Raw genomic sequence first — 18,194 nt, 5'->3', positions numbered from 1 at the left:
AAAGTAAAATCATATTTTATAAAACAGATTGTTACTAGATTTTGGTTAAAATTCTTAAACTGGCATCCTGTAGATACCTGGTTCTCTATTCTACCTAGTTCTCTATTTCCCTTTAATCTTATTGTACTTCTTTGGTCTCATCTAAGTTTTCTGTTTTCCTGGCTCTTCTTCTCCTTGGGTAACATGGCCTAAATCTGATAGATAGATAGATAGATAGATGGATAGATAGATAGATAGATAGATAGATAGATAGATAGATAGATAATATATAAAAAATTCAGAAAACCAACATCAAAATATAAGAGATTATTCTCTTGCTCCTTTTTTTTTTTTTTAACTGAGAGGAAGAAAGACTTCTTAACACAGCAATGATTTCTCAGGCTTTATCAATGTTTCAGAAAGTTCAATGTAGCAAGAAGTAGCTCAGAGATGTCAAACACACCACATTCTTCCATGGAGCCTGAAGCAGATTAAAATGTAATGGGGAAATTTTTTAATACAATAAATAAAATACAACAAAAACAGATACTATTACATTTTAAAGTGAAGTCAATATACGACCTACAGGAATCCTCACATATGAATTTGTGGTTTGACACCACTGTAGTAGATATCATTAGATTTAAAACACCACATTCATCACGTTATTGTTCTACTCACAAACTTTTAAGAGCTCCTCTTTTAGTACTGAATTACTTTCAAATGCCTCTGAGTAATTTTCCAGGCTACTCATAATTTTGGATAGATTTTATTTCTCTTTATTTCCCACTATACAATTTCATCTTCAAGTAGCCCAATCTCTTCAATCTACAATTTATAACCCCATGACTTTATTCTTTTCCCTTGTAAAATTTCTTTAAGATAATATCCTTATTCTATGGACATCTTATTTATCTCTTATGATCTAACTCAAGTCCTAACTCTTCTGTGAATAATTTCCTAATTTTTCTTTTCTTTTCTAATTCCTCTTGCTTTAAATGTTCATACTTTAAGTTAGCATTGTAGATGGGAATAGAGAGCTGGGTTTAGAACCTTGAGACCTTGGTTCAAATACAGCTTAAACATTTATAATTGGTACAGCCTACAGCCATAGGAAAGTTACTGAACCTCTTAATAGGGCAAGTTACTCTTTGTTTATTGATTTATAAAATAATGAATATTGAATTACCTATCTATCTACTTTGAAGACCTTTAAGAGGTATAAAAATTTGAATTTCTAGGAAATGTAGCCCTAGTCTCTAAATAACTACCTCAAAATCAGACTTTTTTGTGCTACTTATCTACAGATCTATATTTTAAAATGACCTTTCATTTTCCTCAGAGAGAGTATAATGAGCAGAGAGAAAACTCATATACAGAGAAATCTGTATTTGAACTCAGATTCTAATATATACGTACTGTCATTTAAGTCATTTAACTTTCTGTGTCCCAAGGAGCTAAAATTTATAAGTTCAGAAAAGTTGTTTACTTGCTTTGGAAGAAGATATTTCTTCAGTGTACAAGGATTCCCTATGCCAATGAAATCACATATTCATAGTTGGTATTATGAGATACAACAATCATAATACCATCCATGCATAGTGGTAGGCATATAACTGATACTCAATATTTTTGAGCCATTGTGTACATGACTGAAAAGCATTGAAAGTGTAATGGTGCTGGTTCTCTGGTACCCTATATAAGCTAATGTAAACCTTCCACCTTACACTCAATTAAGGGAATTGTATGATTATGGAGGCCAGGACTTAATTTCATGTAGGTTGACATACACATGGAAGATTAAGGCCATTCATTTGTCTAGTTTGTACCTTTCCTTCTTTCCTTTTTAGCCTGAAGTCTTTACCAATCATGAGTCTCATTTCTGAATGAACAATTATTGTTTTTGATTCTTCTTTCTCTTTCTCTTTAAGTCTTTTAGTTCCTAAACTCAACTACTTGCTTCTTGATCTTGATTTGTTTGTACCATGTTCCTTACTTCTAGTTGTACAACTCTTTGGTTGCCTTGTCCCCTTTCTCTCTAAATTGGGGAATGTTCAATTAACACCATTGCTAGTAGTAACCATAAATTATGGAGGATTATAGATCCTCCATAGTTTTATAAATAAGGGACCTTAGAGGACTTTAGAAAGGACCTTAGAGATCAGTGACTCAGTCCAACCTAAAGGTGAGGCAACTTTGGCTTAGAGAACTGAGATTACTTGCTCCATTCATACATTTAATAGGTATTAGAGCTAGGATTTAAACTCAGATCATATGATTCAGGGGAAAAAAATCCCAATCAATTAAAGATGTCCCAAAGTAGAAGGGGATGTCTTGGGAGTTACTGATTTTTTTCCTCTTTGGAGGTTCTCAGACAGAGACTAAATGAAAACTTGTCAGGTATACTATAATAGGGATTCCTTTAGGATTTGAGCTGGATTACCTAGCCACTGAAGTCTCAATTTTGAGATTCTATGATTTCTTGATTGTGATTCCAAGTTCAATATTATTCACCATATAATTCTCAATAAAATGATCAGATTTCATTTTTTTGCATATGGATTCATCATGCATTCATTTAAAAATATTTTGCACTCAAAACAAAAGGTATGAATGTGCAATAGAAAAAAAGCATTAATTTAGCACAAGTAGTCATGCATTTGAATATTGGATCTTTCATTTTTTTTTGTAAGATTTTTCAGTTTCTTTATAAAGTGGGAATAATAATATTTATTTCAATGACTTAATAAGGTCTTTGTGAGGATAGTTTATGTATATCTACTGGCTGTACCCACCAGTGATTTGTTATCTTGATGTAGTTGCATTTGCTTATTTCACCACTCAAGATGTGGAGTAATAGAGATGGGGCTGGCCTGGAAACAGGAGGAGGATAATGTTAATAGTTGAAGAACTTATGCAGTTTTGAGGATATTCCAATACATTTTGATCATAAGAACTTAAGCATCATCAATTTTTAGTGAAACTGGAGCTTTGCAGAAAGAGATGTGCTTCAATTGGTAGTCATAGTGAAAAGAGACTTCAAATTGAAAGAATGAGGGAAGAAAACTGTAAATTTGCTCTAGTCAGCTTAAAGGAGACCTTCTAGACCTGAAGCTACTATATCTAAAGTGGATTTAGACTGTTTTCCTATGTTTCAGTGCTGAAGCTAGGGAGATTGATGATCAGATATCCTCTTTGGGAGACTATTCTAATTTGAATTGTTTTGCCATCCTGTAGGTGTGGCTGACACCAAAATGGTTGTCATTTTTATCAAATCCATTTTAACTATTTATTAAGATAATGATACTTGTAGGAAGTATATAGGGAAAGAAATAAAGGGTTCTTATTATAACAGAAAGGGGCTCAATTGTAAGACTGTAAACTCTTCCATTAAATTATAAAGTCCTTGAGGTCTTTTTTTCTCTCTCATTCCCAGTGCCTTGAGTTGTGCCTGGCACATAGTACTTGCTTAATAAATGTTCATTGAGTTGAATTGTCTTATACCTTTAGGCAGATAAAAAAAGGACCTGGAGGAAAGATTATTGTATGGATAGGATATTAGATTCATCGAGAACTCCTTCTGTCCTCAATTCTGAATGTTCAATGAAGACTATGGAGGTACTCCCATCACCTCCATTGAAACTGATTAAATAAAACTCTTTGAATAATCTCTGTTGATATCATGATTACAAAGTTCAGCTAAAGAACCTTTGGGTAGAAAAATTGAGAGATTGTTTCATGGATTTTCATATTTGGACATTTAATATAAAATGTTAATAATAAACAATTTTTGACACAAGGGAAGAATATTAGTGATACAGCAGTCAGTGTTTTGAAAGGGTCTGTCTGTAGGTATCTAGAAGTGAAAAATCAACATTGCTGTTCTTTCCCCTCTTTTTAGCATTTTATTACCATTCCTTGGGCCAGGAGTCCAAGGTTTAAAATAGTATTCAAGTCTTTAAACATATAAGAATAATTAGACAGGTTTTCTCACCAGTACTACTAGAAAGCCTCTGCTTTCAAGAAAATGAATGAATGAAAACTCATCAAGATATTTAAGAAAGCTCACTAAAACTTATTCATACAGTGATCCATGAAAATTCCAGAGGATTCAAGATGAAAAATACTATCCACATCTAGATAGAGAATTGATATATTCTGAGAGCAGATTGAAGTATTTTTTTTTTCCTGTGGAAGGTAGTTGTGAAACTGGCAGCACTAGTTCACTAGCTGTAGTCACAGCACAACTTACCAGTGTCTCATTTCAGTCCTATAGCCCCTTTAACATCTCTGTTCTGAAATTGGATCTGCTCAGGAGCTATTTGAGTTAATCTGTTAGGCTTAGGGATTTGGAGTCAGGAGACATGATTTGAAGCCTTAGTACCACTACTTCCTAGTTATTTTGACCACTGGAAAGTTGGTTCTCCTCTAGGAGTCTCAATATCTTTATTTCTAAAATAGTAAAAATGATATTGTGCTACCCTACTGAGTTATGTGAAGAGCACTCTGTAAATCTTAAATAACTACATAAATGTGAGCTGTTATTATATATGCAAATAATATGGAACTATCAATCATGTGTGTCCAGAGGGGCTATCTTTCTTGCTTCCCTTTTCCTAATTAGAAGCAAAGTCCAAGAACATCTGTATAAATATGTCCCCCAAGGGTTTTTGTATTTTTTTTAAACATTCTACCTAGGGAATAAGACTGATTTAAATGATGGTGTTCTAAAATTAATTCATGATCTCCTAATTTGAAGCTGCCAGTTTTAGTAATGTAAAATGTACCGGGAAATATTAAAATCAGGATAATAAATAAAATGAGGTGATTGACCTAACAGTTAGACATTATTTGAATACTACAGACTTAAACAGCAACAATAAAATTAAGACATAATAAAATGAACTTATTTGGGGTGAATGAGCAATTTCCATTTTTTTTTACTTATTCAGCAAAAGCTTAAGGAAGAGAAAGATGCTAAGCGGGCTCATCTTGATAGCAGACATGACTACCTCTTTGACATTTTAGCCTGCTGTGTGAACTTGGAGAAGGCAGAGATAGAAGATGCCATTCTGGAGGGAAATCAGGTATGTTTCATGTTATAAAATACTGAAGGATGAAGACGAGAATATGGGGCACAATTCCAAGGTGAAGTCCTTTGATTGTAGCACTTGTGCTTTGCTAAAATCTGAATGTATTCAGTCTTGTATCAAAGAAGGCTTAGATTACAATGGAATGACCTACTTTTAACGATATTGCCCCTATGATAGAGGCAATCTCTAAGTCCCTGGAGAGTGAATTTAAGGCTACAAAGAATCTACTTTGCTTAGATTCAAGGGGCATGGCAAGTATTCTTCTACTTCTGACTGAATTGTAGATTCAGGATATTAAAGGAAAGAACCTTATTATTCAGGTACACAAGGTAAGCCCTTTCTTCTAGCTGCTTTTTGATTTGTGTGTCCAATGTACTTCAACTCTTATGCTTTTTCTCATAATCAAGTAAAATTTAACTGGGAAATCACATGCTCAGACTAACAAGATAGTTTAAGGTTCCTTTTAGAAGAATCATGGAATTATTTCAGTCACACATATTCAGATCACTTAAAAAAATCAATTCTTAATCATCTACCATGTCGTAGGCTGTTGTTTAGTAGATATTGTCTTTATTTCTAAAGATCTTAGAATTTAGTTCTATCACAGAATAAAAATAAAATGATATTAAAATAAAACACACATTTAAAAACTCAAAAGCAGGGAAGGGTGAACTTATCACAAATACTTCTTCCCAAAATTGAAATATTTTTTGGAAATAAATAAGCAGTATAATGAGATATTTATCCTTTCACAATTTAGATAAAAACAGAACATATTTTAAGCTCTAAATGATGGGTTTGATATGGTCATGCCTAGAGGCAGGAGGAATATACTAGATTATCTTTTAAGCTTCTTTCTACCTTGTCATTTGATGATTACAAGCTATAACTCTGGATATTTAAGCTGAGTTGAATGAGATTGATTCTAACACAAAAGAAATTTATCAACTTGTATTATTATTATTATTTGTTAACCCAGGTTGAACGAATTGATCAGTTTTTTACTGTTGACGGTTTCCATCACCTCATGTTTTACTATCAAGATGTGGAGGCAGCAGAAACAGGTAGAGATTTTTAATATTATATGATTCAGAAATGTTTTCAAGATTATTAAAAAAGTTCTCTGTAAAAAAAGAAAAGCAGTATGCGAACAAACTATGCCATTTATCTTGGAGTCAATATCATGTTCTGTGATATACATAGAGGTACTTGTAGATCGCATTTCTGCTTCAAGGGGTTAAGAAAGACATATCCAGCTTTGGTCTGGATGAATTTCTCATTAGTTATTACACGAGTATAACCTTAAACTAGCTAATTAACTTCTGTCAGCCTCAGTACCTCATCTTTCAAAATGAAAGGGTAGAACTATATGGCCTTTCAGGTCCTTTCTGGTTCTAAATATATGATCCATTGATGCAAAGGCAAGTAGAATAGATAACTTTTTATATTTTGAGCTGTTTTCTTTCATTTATTGGGCGGTGACAATGTCATATACAGAATGAGGTCCTATAATTATGAAAATTGATTTTTCTTGAAAGTTAGGTTATTCTCTTAACAAATGATTTCAGAATTTAATACATTTATCTGTGGTTTGTTCACTTATAATTCAAGTTACTCCCTTAATTTCAGTAATACACCATAAATTATTTTCAAGACATTTAGAATTCTCTTTTTCAATGTTGAATATCACATTATAAATTTATTTGTGTCAATTATGATATAACTTAGTCATGAGAAATTCAATCATTTTTATATAAGATAGATTCACAAATCTTTATTTGGATTCAAGATCTGCTGCTAGCATATATGTGATTCTATTTTTAAGCAAATTGTACTTTTGTAAAGGTTGTACTGTGCACATAAATGGGCATATTATGATTGCATTGGAAATGCCAAGCATATTCATGGATTTTTATTACTCTTTATGAATGCTTTATGCAAAAAAAATTAGTTATTGCTTTTAGCCTATGCTATATGTTTAGATTTCATAATCTAAAAACTAGGAGAATCACCCATGCAAACTGGAAATAACTGGCATTTTCTCAGGCTTATTGATCTAAAATTATTATGTTAAGAAGGTTTACTACATTTTTAGAGAACTTAAAACAAGATGGAATGTTTTAATTTGTATATTTTCCAGGCAAGAATTCCTGTAGGTACGGTAGCTCATTGTTTTTATGATTTTTTTCCTTACTCATCAGCTTTGCTATTGTAACATTTCAATGATATATAGATTGATGATTATATTGGTATGGTATAAACACTATATAAACACTGGTCCCAAGCTCTCTGAGACTTGATTTATAATATTCAAGAATTGTTTATTATGTTCTGGACAACTTGGTGATCAGTCTGGCCCATATAAATTTATCTAGGCTTGTTCTTGAGAAGTAGACCCTTAGTTCGTCATTGAACCCCTTTTCTGCTTAAAACTTTGCAGAGACTCTTCTCCACTGGGACAGCCTTCACTAACACAAGTTTACCTCTTACACCATGATGAGAAGCAGAGGGGAACTTTGTTGTAGCATACTTTAGCAACTTATATTTTAAGATAAGCACAGTTATTTTCTGCATTAAAAATGAGTGATTCTAAGGTCTAAAACTCCTGATGCTGTTTTTTTGCAGTTCCGTGCTGTGTACCTTTTTATTCATCTTCCATGTACTGCCGCTGTCTAAACAGCATTGTTTGGCTCTAAGCAGCATTATTTGGCTAAGTTTAGCATCTTTTGCCTTTCCTTTTTGTATTTGCTTTCATTCTTCAAAATATTCTACAAGAAAGAATAGAATGAGAATTGAAATTTGCAGTTTTAAGAAATGGCCTAAAGGAGTTTAAGGAAGACTGTACTCACTACTTACTATCTTTGTTCCACAATAATTCTTGTAATCTATTGAAAAATGGAATTAAAAAAAATCTCTATAAATTTGGAGCAAGATAAACCATTTTCATTTTTGTTTAAAGTAAATCTAGCACTACTTTGAATTTGTTAATAATTGTTAGGGATGTTTTAGAGAGGAATCTTGTTGACCTCAGAAGTTTCTTCAATCTTTTAAAAAATAATTTTTTAAATGAACAAAAATACATTTTATTCCTCTTTCCTCCACATTTCTCCAATAGGAAAAAAATCAATCTTCTTCTTACAAATATGCATAGTCAGACAAAAAAATTCCTTCACTGTTAATGTCAAAAAAGTCTTATGTTTCCTTCCAAGTTCATCATTTTAAGCATGCTTCATAATTAGTCTTTTGGAATCAGTATTGATTATAGCTCTAAGTCTTTCATAGTTTTTGGAATGTTTATATATATATATGTATATATGTATACATATATATTGTTCTATTGTTTCCTGCTAATAAACATATGAGTTCATATAAATCTTCCCAGGTTTTTTTCAAATCACCTCTATCATAATTTTTTACAGTATTTCCTTCTGATGCTATACCACAATTTGCTTAGCTATCCTCCAATTGATGGGGTCCTTTACATTTTTTATATTCTATGATTCTGCCTACATAGAATCCAGTATATAGTAGAATATATTTTAGTCGTTGTTTAGTAATAATAATTTAGTGTGATGACTGCATTAGCAGCCTAGATGCCTTAAAATCAGCCGGAGCAAAAGCCCTTAGTCTTTATTCTTGGTCTTCAGAGATAGGATTGAATTGAATGGAAGCAGAATCTCTGTGACTTTCCTTTTTCGTCTCCCACCCAGAAGTGACTCTGGCTAGTCTTATTCCACCCCTAGTCCCTCCTACATTTCTCTGTATACACCAATTATTGAGCCAGCACAGAATAGTGGGAAGGGCCATTTTCCAAGCATATGCTTATAGAGTATTGTCCAATCAGTAGTTAACCTTAAGTGCTTGGTTGTCCAACCTCAGTGCATGAACTCAAGAGTTTCAGACCTTTACAATTTAGTAAAATTATTTAGTAATTTCTGGTTTCTAAATTTATTTGGAAATTTACTTTTCCAAATTCACTTTTTTCCTCTTTTGAAAACTTTATTTTATACATTCCATTCTTTTAAAATTTTGATTTCTAGATTCCCTCCCTCTATCTCACATCTTCCACATTCACAAGAAGATAACAAAAATCAATTATACATATGAAATTATGCAAAACATTTAATACTAATCATATAGCAAAGCAAAACAAAAAAATTTAAAAAAATTTCAATTTGCATTCAGAATTCATCAGTGCTTTATGGCATTTTTTCATTATGAGTTCTTTGGAATTATCCCGTGTCATTTTGTTGATCAGAGTAGCCAATGGTATCCCAGTTGTTCTTATTTCACTTTGTATCAGTTCATATAACTCTTGCCACGTTTTTCTGAAAACATCTTTCCAGACCTGCACCAATCTTGTCATTTCTTATAACATAATAGTATTTCATCATAATCATGCACCACAACTTATTACAGGCATTCATTTGATAGATATCCCTTAAATTTCCAATTCTTTGACACCATGAGAAAAGCTGCTATAAACATTTTTGTACAAATAGGTTGTTTTGCTTTTTTGAGGAATCTCTTTGGGATGTGGATCAAGTAGTGGGATTACTGGGTCAAAATGTACATAATTTTATCATTTTGGGGGGACAGTTCCAGATTGTTCCCTAGAGTGGTTGAATCATTTTACTATTCTACCAACAATTAATTAATGTACCTAATTTTCCCTTATCCCCACCAGCATTTGTCATTCCTAATAAGTGTGAAGTAGTAGATGTTTTAATTTGCATTTTTTCTAATCAATAATGGTTTAGAGAATTTTTTATCTTAGTACAGATGATCATTTTTTCTTTGAAAACTATATTACTTGATCATTTATCAATTGGGAAATGGCTCTTGTTTTTTTTTATAAATTTGACTTAGTTCCCTCCATATTAAAGAAATGAGACTTTTATCAGAAAAATTGTATATTTTTTCTGACATTACTTCATTATCTAAGATTTTTTAAAAAGTAGCATAATATAATTTCCCTGATGATCTCTTTTTAATTAGATCTGCCCCTGTTTTTTTTTAACCTTACATAAGAATTTCTGCTCCAGCCTTTCATTTTAACTCCATGCATGTCTTTGTATTACAAGTATGTCTCTTGTACACATATATTGTTGCAATCTAGTCTTTAATTCATCCTGCTACCTGTTTTTTTAAAAAAAAATTTTTTATGAATCAGCTCATCTCATTCACATTTATAGTCATGATTTGTAAGTGTGTATTTCCCATCATTCAATTTTCTTCTGTGGCTTCTCTTTCTTTTTAACCTTTGTGTTCTCAGAAGACTGTTTTGCTTATGATTACTGCCTCCCTTAATCCACCCTTGTTTTTATTACCTCTTCTCCCTCATATCTCTTGTTCTTTTTCCCCCTTCTACCTATTTTACAAAATAGATTTCTATTCCCAACTTAGTATGTATGTATATTCTTCCTTTTTGAACCAATATGGATGAGAATTAAATTCACCATTATCCCCATTTCCTTTTTGCTATAAATAGGTCTTCCTTGTCTATCTCTTTTATGTGAGAAAAATTCCCCATTCTCTCTCTCGCTTCCCCTTTCTTCCAGTGCATCCTTCTTTCTAGCCACTAATTATTTCTTTTATTTTTGGAGGTTTTCCCATTTAACTAACTCACATTTGTGTCCTCTGTCTATGTAGTCTTCTTCTAACTGCCTTAATAATAAAGATTTTAGAAATTACATGTATAATATTCCCATAAAAGAATGTAAACAGTTTAACTTTTTTGTGTCCCTTATGATTACTTTTTCATGTTTACCTTTTTATGTTTCTCTTGAGTTTTCTATTTGAATGTCAAATTTTTTATTCAGCTCTGGTCTTTTCATCAGGGATGCTTTGAAGTCCTCTATTTCATTAAATATTGACATTTTATCCTGAAGAATCATACTATTTCACTGCGTAGATTATGTTTTATTGTAATCATAACTCCTTAGCCTTCTAGAGTATCATATTTCTATCCTTCTGCTCTTTTAATATGAAAGCTGCTAAATTTGAAGTGATCATGACTGTGACTCCATGATATTCTTTTGGGCTATTTGAAGGAATTTCTTCTTGACCTGGGAGCTCTAGAATTTAGTTATCCTATTTGTAGGAGTTTTCATATTGGGATCTTTTTCAGGAGGTTGAACCTTTGTATTTAATTTTAATTTATTTTTTGATGAGACAATTGGGATTAAGTGACTTATTCAGGATCACAAAACTAATAAGTGTTAAGTATCTAAGGTCAAAGTCAGGTCTGTTTGACTCTAGAGCCAGTGCTCTATTCACTGTACCTTTTAACTGCCTCTTGGTAGAGTCTTTCAATTTCTATTTTACCCTCTATATCTAAGATATTGGGGTAGCTTACCTTGATAATTTCTTGAAAGATGATGTCTAAGCTCTTTTTTGGATTATGGTTTTCACAGAGCCCAATAATTCTTAAAATGTCTTTTACAGAGCTATTTATTATCTCTTCCAGATCTAGTTTTAAAGTCAATTGTTTTTCTAATGGGCTGTTTCACATTTTGTTCTATTTTTCATTCTTTTGACTTTATTTTATTGTTTCTTGATGTCTTATGGAATCATTAGAATTGTCCAATTCTAATTTCTTTGTTGCCATTTCCAGTTTTATTTTTAACAATAACTTTTTATTTTTCAAAATACAAATAAAGATAGTTTTTAACATTTATCTTCCAAAACCTTGTGTCCCATATTTTTCTCCCTCTCTCCCCAACTTTTCCTCTCCTAGACAGCAAGTAATCCAATATAGGTTAAACATGTGCAATTCTTATAAACATATTACAACATTTATTATGTTGCATAAGAAAAAAAATAAGATCAACAAGGAAAAAAAAAAACAAGCAAGCAAACAACAACAACAAAAGGTGAAAATACTATATTGCAATCCACCTTCAGTCCCCATAGTCCTCTTTCTGGATTCTTGATTCTTTTCATCACAAATCTATTGGAATTGCCCTGAATCATTTCATTGTTGAAAAGAGCCAAGTCCATCAAAGTTGATCATCATGTAATCTTCTTGTTGTTGTGTACAGTGCTTTCTTGGTTCCACTCACTTCACTTAGCATCAGTTCATGCAAGTCTCTCCAGGCCTTTCTGAAATTATCAGAAATAATTTCTGATCAGTTCTTATAGATCAATAATATTCCATTACATTCATATACCATAATTTATTCAGTCATTTTTCCAATTGATGGGCATTCAATCAGTTTTCAGTTCCTTGCTACTATAAAAAGGGCTGCTACAAATATTTTTTGCATATGTCAGTCATTTTCTCTTTTATATGATCTCTTTGGGATTCAAATCTAGTAGAAACACTGTTGAATTAAAGGGTATGCACAGTTTTATTACTTTTTGGGCATATTCCAAATTGCTCTCCAGAATAGTTGGATCAGTTCACAACTCCACTAACAATGTATTAGTATCCCAATTTTTCTATATCACCTCCAACATTTATCATTACCATTATCCTGTCATCTTAGCCAATCTGAGAGATATGAAGTGGTACTTTAGAGTTATCTTAATTTGCACTTCTTTAATTAATAGTGCTTTAGAGATTTTTTTCCCCCATAGGACTATGAAGGGCTTTAATTTCTTCATCTGAAAATTGTCTTTTCATATCCTTTGATATTTATCATCCAATTCTAATTTTTAAGGAATTATTTTCTTCAGTAAGCTTTTTTTTTTGTTTACTTCTTTTTCCATTTGTCTAATTCTTCTTTTAAAGAAGCTGTTCCTTTAGTGAAGTGTTATCTTTCCTTTATCATTAGGCCAATTTTGCTTTTCAGGGTGTTATTTTCTTCAGTATTATTTTGTTTCTCTTTTTCCAAACTATTAATTCATTTTCACAATTTTCTTTCATTGCTCTTATTTCTTTCCCCAGTTTTCCCTTTACCATTCTTATCTCTTTCTTTAACTCTTCCAGGAATTCTTGTTGTCTTTGGGGTCCATAAGCACAATTCTTTGAAGCTTCTAAGTTTATGTTTTGGTCTACCATACCAGTACAGTACTCTTTTATGGTCAAGTTTTTTATTCTTGTCTGCTCATTTTTTTCAGTTTGTTTCTTGACTAAGAATTTTATATTAATGTTGAGCTTTGCTTACTGGGACATAGGGAGATAAATGTCCTAAACTTCAGGCTTTTTTTTTCTGTGCTGTTTCTGAGCTAGTTCTGAGGATTCTTCAAGTTTACAGTGCTTCCAGGGTGCTGTTATTCTGGGAGAGATGTGATCACTGCTTTGCTAGTCTGCTCTCTAGCATTTACCCAAATACCACATTTTCTACCTATCCTCTTAGTCTTGCAATGGTGACCAGATCCCGTGCTCTCCTATGGCCACAAGTTCTAGTATTTCTCTTAGTCCTGGTACTATGACCAGGGCCTTTGATCCCTTTTGATTGATTCCAAGAGCTTCTTCCTACCCACTCTAGAACAGTTCACCAATCAGTAATCATTTGCCCCCAATATCAGCCAAGAATCCCCTTTATTATTTTTAAGACTAATTGTTGGATTCCTTTGCTGTTGCTGCTATTGCAGCTGCTTGCAAGGCTTATGGTTAGTGTTCTTATGATTGGTGTATTTTGGGCCTGTACCCATCTGAGTGTTAAAGACTTTTCCTATGGACCTCCTAATCTGTTTTAGACTATTTAAATATCTCTATCTGACCTTTTGTTAGTTCTGCTGCTCCAAAATTTGATTTGAGGAATTATTTAAAATTTTTTGGAGGATAACATTGGGAAAATTCATTTGAGTCTGGGCCTGTACTGTCATTTTGGCTCCACCTCTTAAGATAACTTTATGTAAACAAATCAACCCCTTAAATTTCATTTCCAAGAGAGATTAATGTTTCTTATGTAAAAGTGATGATATATTAGATTGTGATTAAATTCCCCATACAGTTACCTCTAAGTTCCATACCAGTGATCAAATCTTAAGGCCACAAGAGCATATGTATTCATAGTGAAATTTACATATATAAAAAGGTTCCTGATAGAATTTCTCACTGTAGATTGTTAATTAGAACTCAAGGGCCTGTAATCATGAAATTCTACTTTTTTTCAGGAAGTTGGGAAAACTTTTTACTCTTTTGGTCTGGATCTTGAATATAGTGAATACAAGGCCAGTGTCAAAATTATTAAGTTCTGGGTAAAAATCACTTTTGATATCACTGTTTCATGACCGAGAACAAGTCACTTAATCTTACCATGTCCAGGGCCATGCTCTGTGACTTGAGGTTGAACAATGGTTACTCATCTGCATTGAAAAGAGAGCTTTTTCTCCCCACTAAGAATTCCCTTCACAAATGAAATCACAGAACAAGCCAAAAAAAAAAATCCTCACTATGTATTTTTCCATAGTAATATCCTTAAGACCTCCCAATATATGTTTATAAATATAGGAAAAGGAAAGAACTCTAGATAATACCATGAAATGTGACAAGTTATACTTTCCAAGATAGTTATCTATGTTACCTCAAGGTAAAACAATTAACACTCATCCTTAATTAGTAAAAAGTGGACACCCAAATTACTTATAAGAATCAGGTTAGAATTAAAACATGAAAGATATCCCAACTTGTTATAGGTTAATCTTATTCAAATACTACAATAACCCTATTATCTCAGTGATTTGGATATTCTGTTCAAAGGTGTAGACTCCACACCAGTTTATGTCTAGATGTGTGTCTATATCTTCTCATAAATTTACCACAAAGGGTTTACTTTACCAAATTAAGCACAAGGAACATCATCCTCATTTTTTCCTGATATTGTCAGGGTGCTAGTATCTTTAGTATCAGGATGTGTAACAGCAGGGAATGGCAGAATGACATCTGAACTTGTGTTCTTATCTTCAATGCTGGTTCTCTAACTTCTCTACCATAAATCCAGAAGAGCAAAAAATTGTTTCATTAGAAGACAATGAAATACTTGGGCTGTTTGCCATTTGTCATTCTTTATCCTCCATCCTTGACTATCCAATCTTTTCCTCTTGTTATATATTTATGTTGCTTCTATTTTTTCCAAACTCTTTCCTTAATTATATATTATAAGCTTGATATTAATTAATCCATTAGATCTTCAACTCTAAAGATTTTGGAAAGAAAAGTATTTCATTTTTGCAATTCTGTGCTCAACATTAATCTTTTTTCCTCTGAGGGAATGATTTTCTTAAAAATAAATGTTACTTTTCAAAAGGGATTTCTGTATTTTTCTGCTTTTTTGATTTTTGTTGTTATTTTATAATTTTAAGTTGTGTCTTATCCTTCATGACCCCATTTTGGGTTTTCTTAGCAGAGATATTGAAGAGGTTTGCCATTTCCTTCTCCAGTTCATTTTACAGATGAGAAAACTGAGGTAAAAAGCATTTCCAGGGTAACACAATTAGTAAGTGTCTATAGATAGATTTGAGTTGAGGAAAATATTGAATTGGGAAGAATTATTTCCTCACCTAACCTCAATCTAATCTTATACTTCTTTGTTCTTAATAATTTTTTCTATCTACTTCAATAGGCTTGAATTTCAAGCTGATAGCTAAGGATAATTATCTGTCAATAACATTTGAAAGGACTATTTACTGATATCAAATTCTCTGGTCAGGATATTTTTTTTCTTTAGGTCCAAGTATCATTTCAATATTCTGGATAAGTACCTTTTGGATTCTTATTAGGAGAAGCTGGTAGACTTGAAAAATTTTGGAGCTGGAAGAAACTTTAGAGATAATGAAGCCCAGTTCTTGTATGGCTGATACAAATTATTGGGCTTGATCACTTTATCTTATCCCCTAAATCTAGCCCTTTGTTTCTTTCTTCTCTGTATGATATTAGTCATGAAGCCCATCTCTGAAGCCTTCTCAGCTTGATAGAACCTATTCGATGTTCTCCTTAGTTTTTATGGCCTCTGATAACTCATACTCACTTCTATGCCACAATGAGTAACATGGTGGGATTTTTAGTAGAGGATAAAGACACACATAGCAATTACAGTATTACAATTAAAGATATTTTAGTATCATTATATTCATGATAATGCAAACTAATGAAAAATATTTTCACTAACATTTGTAAGCTTAAGTTTTCAGGAGAGAATTTACCTTATGTGATGCACTGGTTAATCAGAGTCATGGTTCAAATAAACAAACTTTGTTATTAAGCATAGGTTCAAGTAAAAAAAAAAAGTTCTTCACTTTTTCTTTTCAAGTTTGTTCAATGACTTCTGGTAAAAGCCCAAGTTCTGTGGGTCTGAGAAATCCCTGTCTAAAGCACAGTGGGGATCCCTATCCCCAGTGGTTCCTACCTAGGTCAGGTCAATACACTTGAGCATGGGGCAGTGAACTTAATCTGTCACAGCATCATAGGAGCCTGTTCAACAATAGTGGCTTACATATATGTTACCATATATATATATATATATATATTTTTTTTTTTTTTACCTCTAAGTTCCTTCTAGGATAAAAGTTCTTAACATGGGATCCTTAGACTTCTTTTTGAATTTCTGGAAATCTGTTAACTTGGATAAGAAATAAATGACACCTTCATTTTTACCAGCATCTAATGGAATTTTTGAAATTACATATATTTTAATCTTACATTACTACTGAAAACTGAGTGATGTTCAACATGACATGTATATTGCTTTGTTTAAGGCTATATCATAGTTTAGTGTTCTGATTTAAGCTAAGAAACAACCAACTTTTTTCTGATATCTCTTTAAAAAATCCTTTGAACTTGCTTACATTTTAAATATATTTTATTTAACATTAATGCAACATATATTACCCAACCACAATTTAAAAAATAACTGCATTTCAATATAATGTGTTCCCTTTATAACATGTTATATTGGAAAGGAAACCTTGTTTTCTTTCCTATGTATTTTGTTTTATTTATTTATGAATTATTCTGAGAAGTTACAGATTTCATGAGACTACTGAAGGGGTTAATGACATAAAAAATTAAGAACTTTTGTTCTAGGAAATATCAAATCTTGTATTTATATCAAATTTGTATGAAGAAAAATACTGTTTTTGTTGATTAAATTGAATTTCTGTATTTGCAGGACAAATTGGCACTTCAGGAGGAGGGTTAAATGTTTTTCCTGGAAAAGTTAAGAAACCTAAAGTATTTGTGACTGAAGGTAAAGATGTTGCTCTCACTGGCTTATGTGTATTCTTCGTCAGAACATCTCCTTCCAAAGCCATCACTCCTGAGAACATCCATCTGGTAAATGGTCAAGATCCATTATTTACTCTGAGTTTATTACTTAGATCATATTTCAAAGTGATTTAAAAGATATTTTGTAGTTGAGACATCTAGGCAAAACTATGACAGCAGCAATTTTGAAAGAAGTAAGTGGGTGGAAGGAGAAGAGTTTGTGGTATCAAAATCTTATTGAGGCAAAAAGTTATTTTTTGGAAATCTCATTTTTGTCTCAATAACGGCAAGATAGATGTGGATGCATATTACTATTCTGTTAGTAATAATTTTTTTCATTATCTATTATAGCAGCAAGGAAATATATTTAGGGTTAGCTGTATAAGGAAGTAAAGAAAGAAGGAAGAAAGGAAGAAAAAAAAGTAAGAAATAACTAATGAAAATCCCACACATTTAATTAGTAGCCACCTAAAATCAAGTGAACATTTCCAGTATTTCAGGTGTGGAGGTGACTTCAAAAGAACCATTATTTCATCGTGCCTTTGTAGACTTTGTATTAGATTTTGTAGTAGTTTTTTTAGATTGAAGACTTAGATGGTCTTCATGAAGGCATTGAAACTTAATATATGAAAAACCTTGAGCACGTCATTTAACTGCACTGTTAAATACTTTATAAAGTACTTTATAAATAAAGGGGTTCTGTTCAATGACATTTTTTAATATCCTTTCTATTTAAAAATCTGTAATAATCCTATGACAATGATAATGAATTACTGTGGTCAAAACAGTTCAATATTTCATGTTGAACTTTCCAGTGATTACAACCTCTGAACTCATGTGACATTCGTTGGCTGAGAAAAATACAGTAAAGGACTAGATGCATATTCAAAGTTTCAGTTTGATTGAATTTATTGGATTTTTTCAATTCCCTTGACAGATTTTGAGAAACTAGTATCATCTCTATGCTA

The 18,194-nt window shown here is 32.1% G+C and overlaps 1 protein-coding gene across 1 annotated transcript in view; it reads left to right on the top strand.

Annotated features, from left to right (window-relative positions):
- Nucleotides 1-4,445: 4,445 nt before the first annotated feature.
- Nucleotides 4,446-18,194, top strand: part of DNAH5 (dynein axonemal heavy chain 5) — a 290,296-nt gene continuing 276,547 nt past the window's right edge. The window contains exons 1-4 of the mRNA XM_051973471.1: nucleotides 4,446-4,487; nucleotides 4,932-5,066; nucleotides 6,052-6,136; nucleotides 17,132-17,295. Coding sequence (XP_051829431.1) covers nucleotides 4,446-4,487; nucleotides 4,932-5,066; nucleotides 6,052-6,136; nucleotides 17,132-17,295 — 426 coding nt within the window. The remainder of the gene's footprint in view (nucleotides 4,488-4,931; nucleotides 5,067-6,051; nucleotides 6,137-17,131; nucleotides 17,296-18,194) is intronic.

The sequence above is a fragment of the Antechinus flavipes genome, chromosome 1 (assembly GCF_016432865.1).
Source record: "Antechinus flavipes isolate AdamAnt ecotype Samford, QLD, Australia chromosome 1, AdamAnt_v2, whole genome shotgun sequence".
Classification (NCBI taxonomy): Eukaryota; Metazoa; Chordata; class Mammalia; order Dasyuromorphia; family Dasyuridae; genus Antechinus; species Antechinus flavipes.
This window is presented reverse-complemented; position numbering and strand designations above follow the sequence as displayed.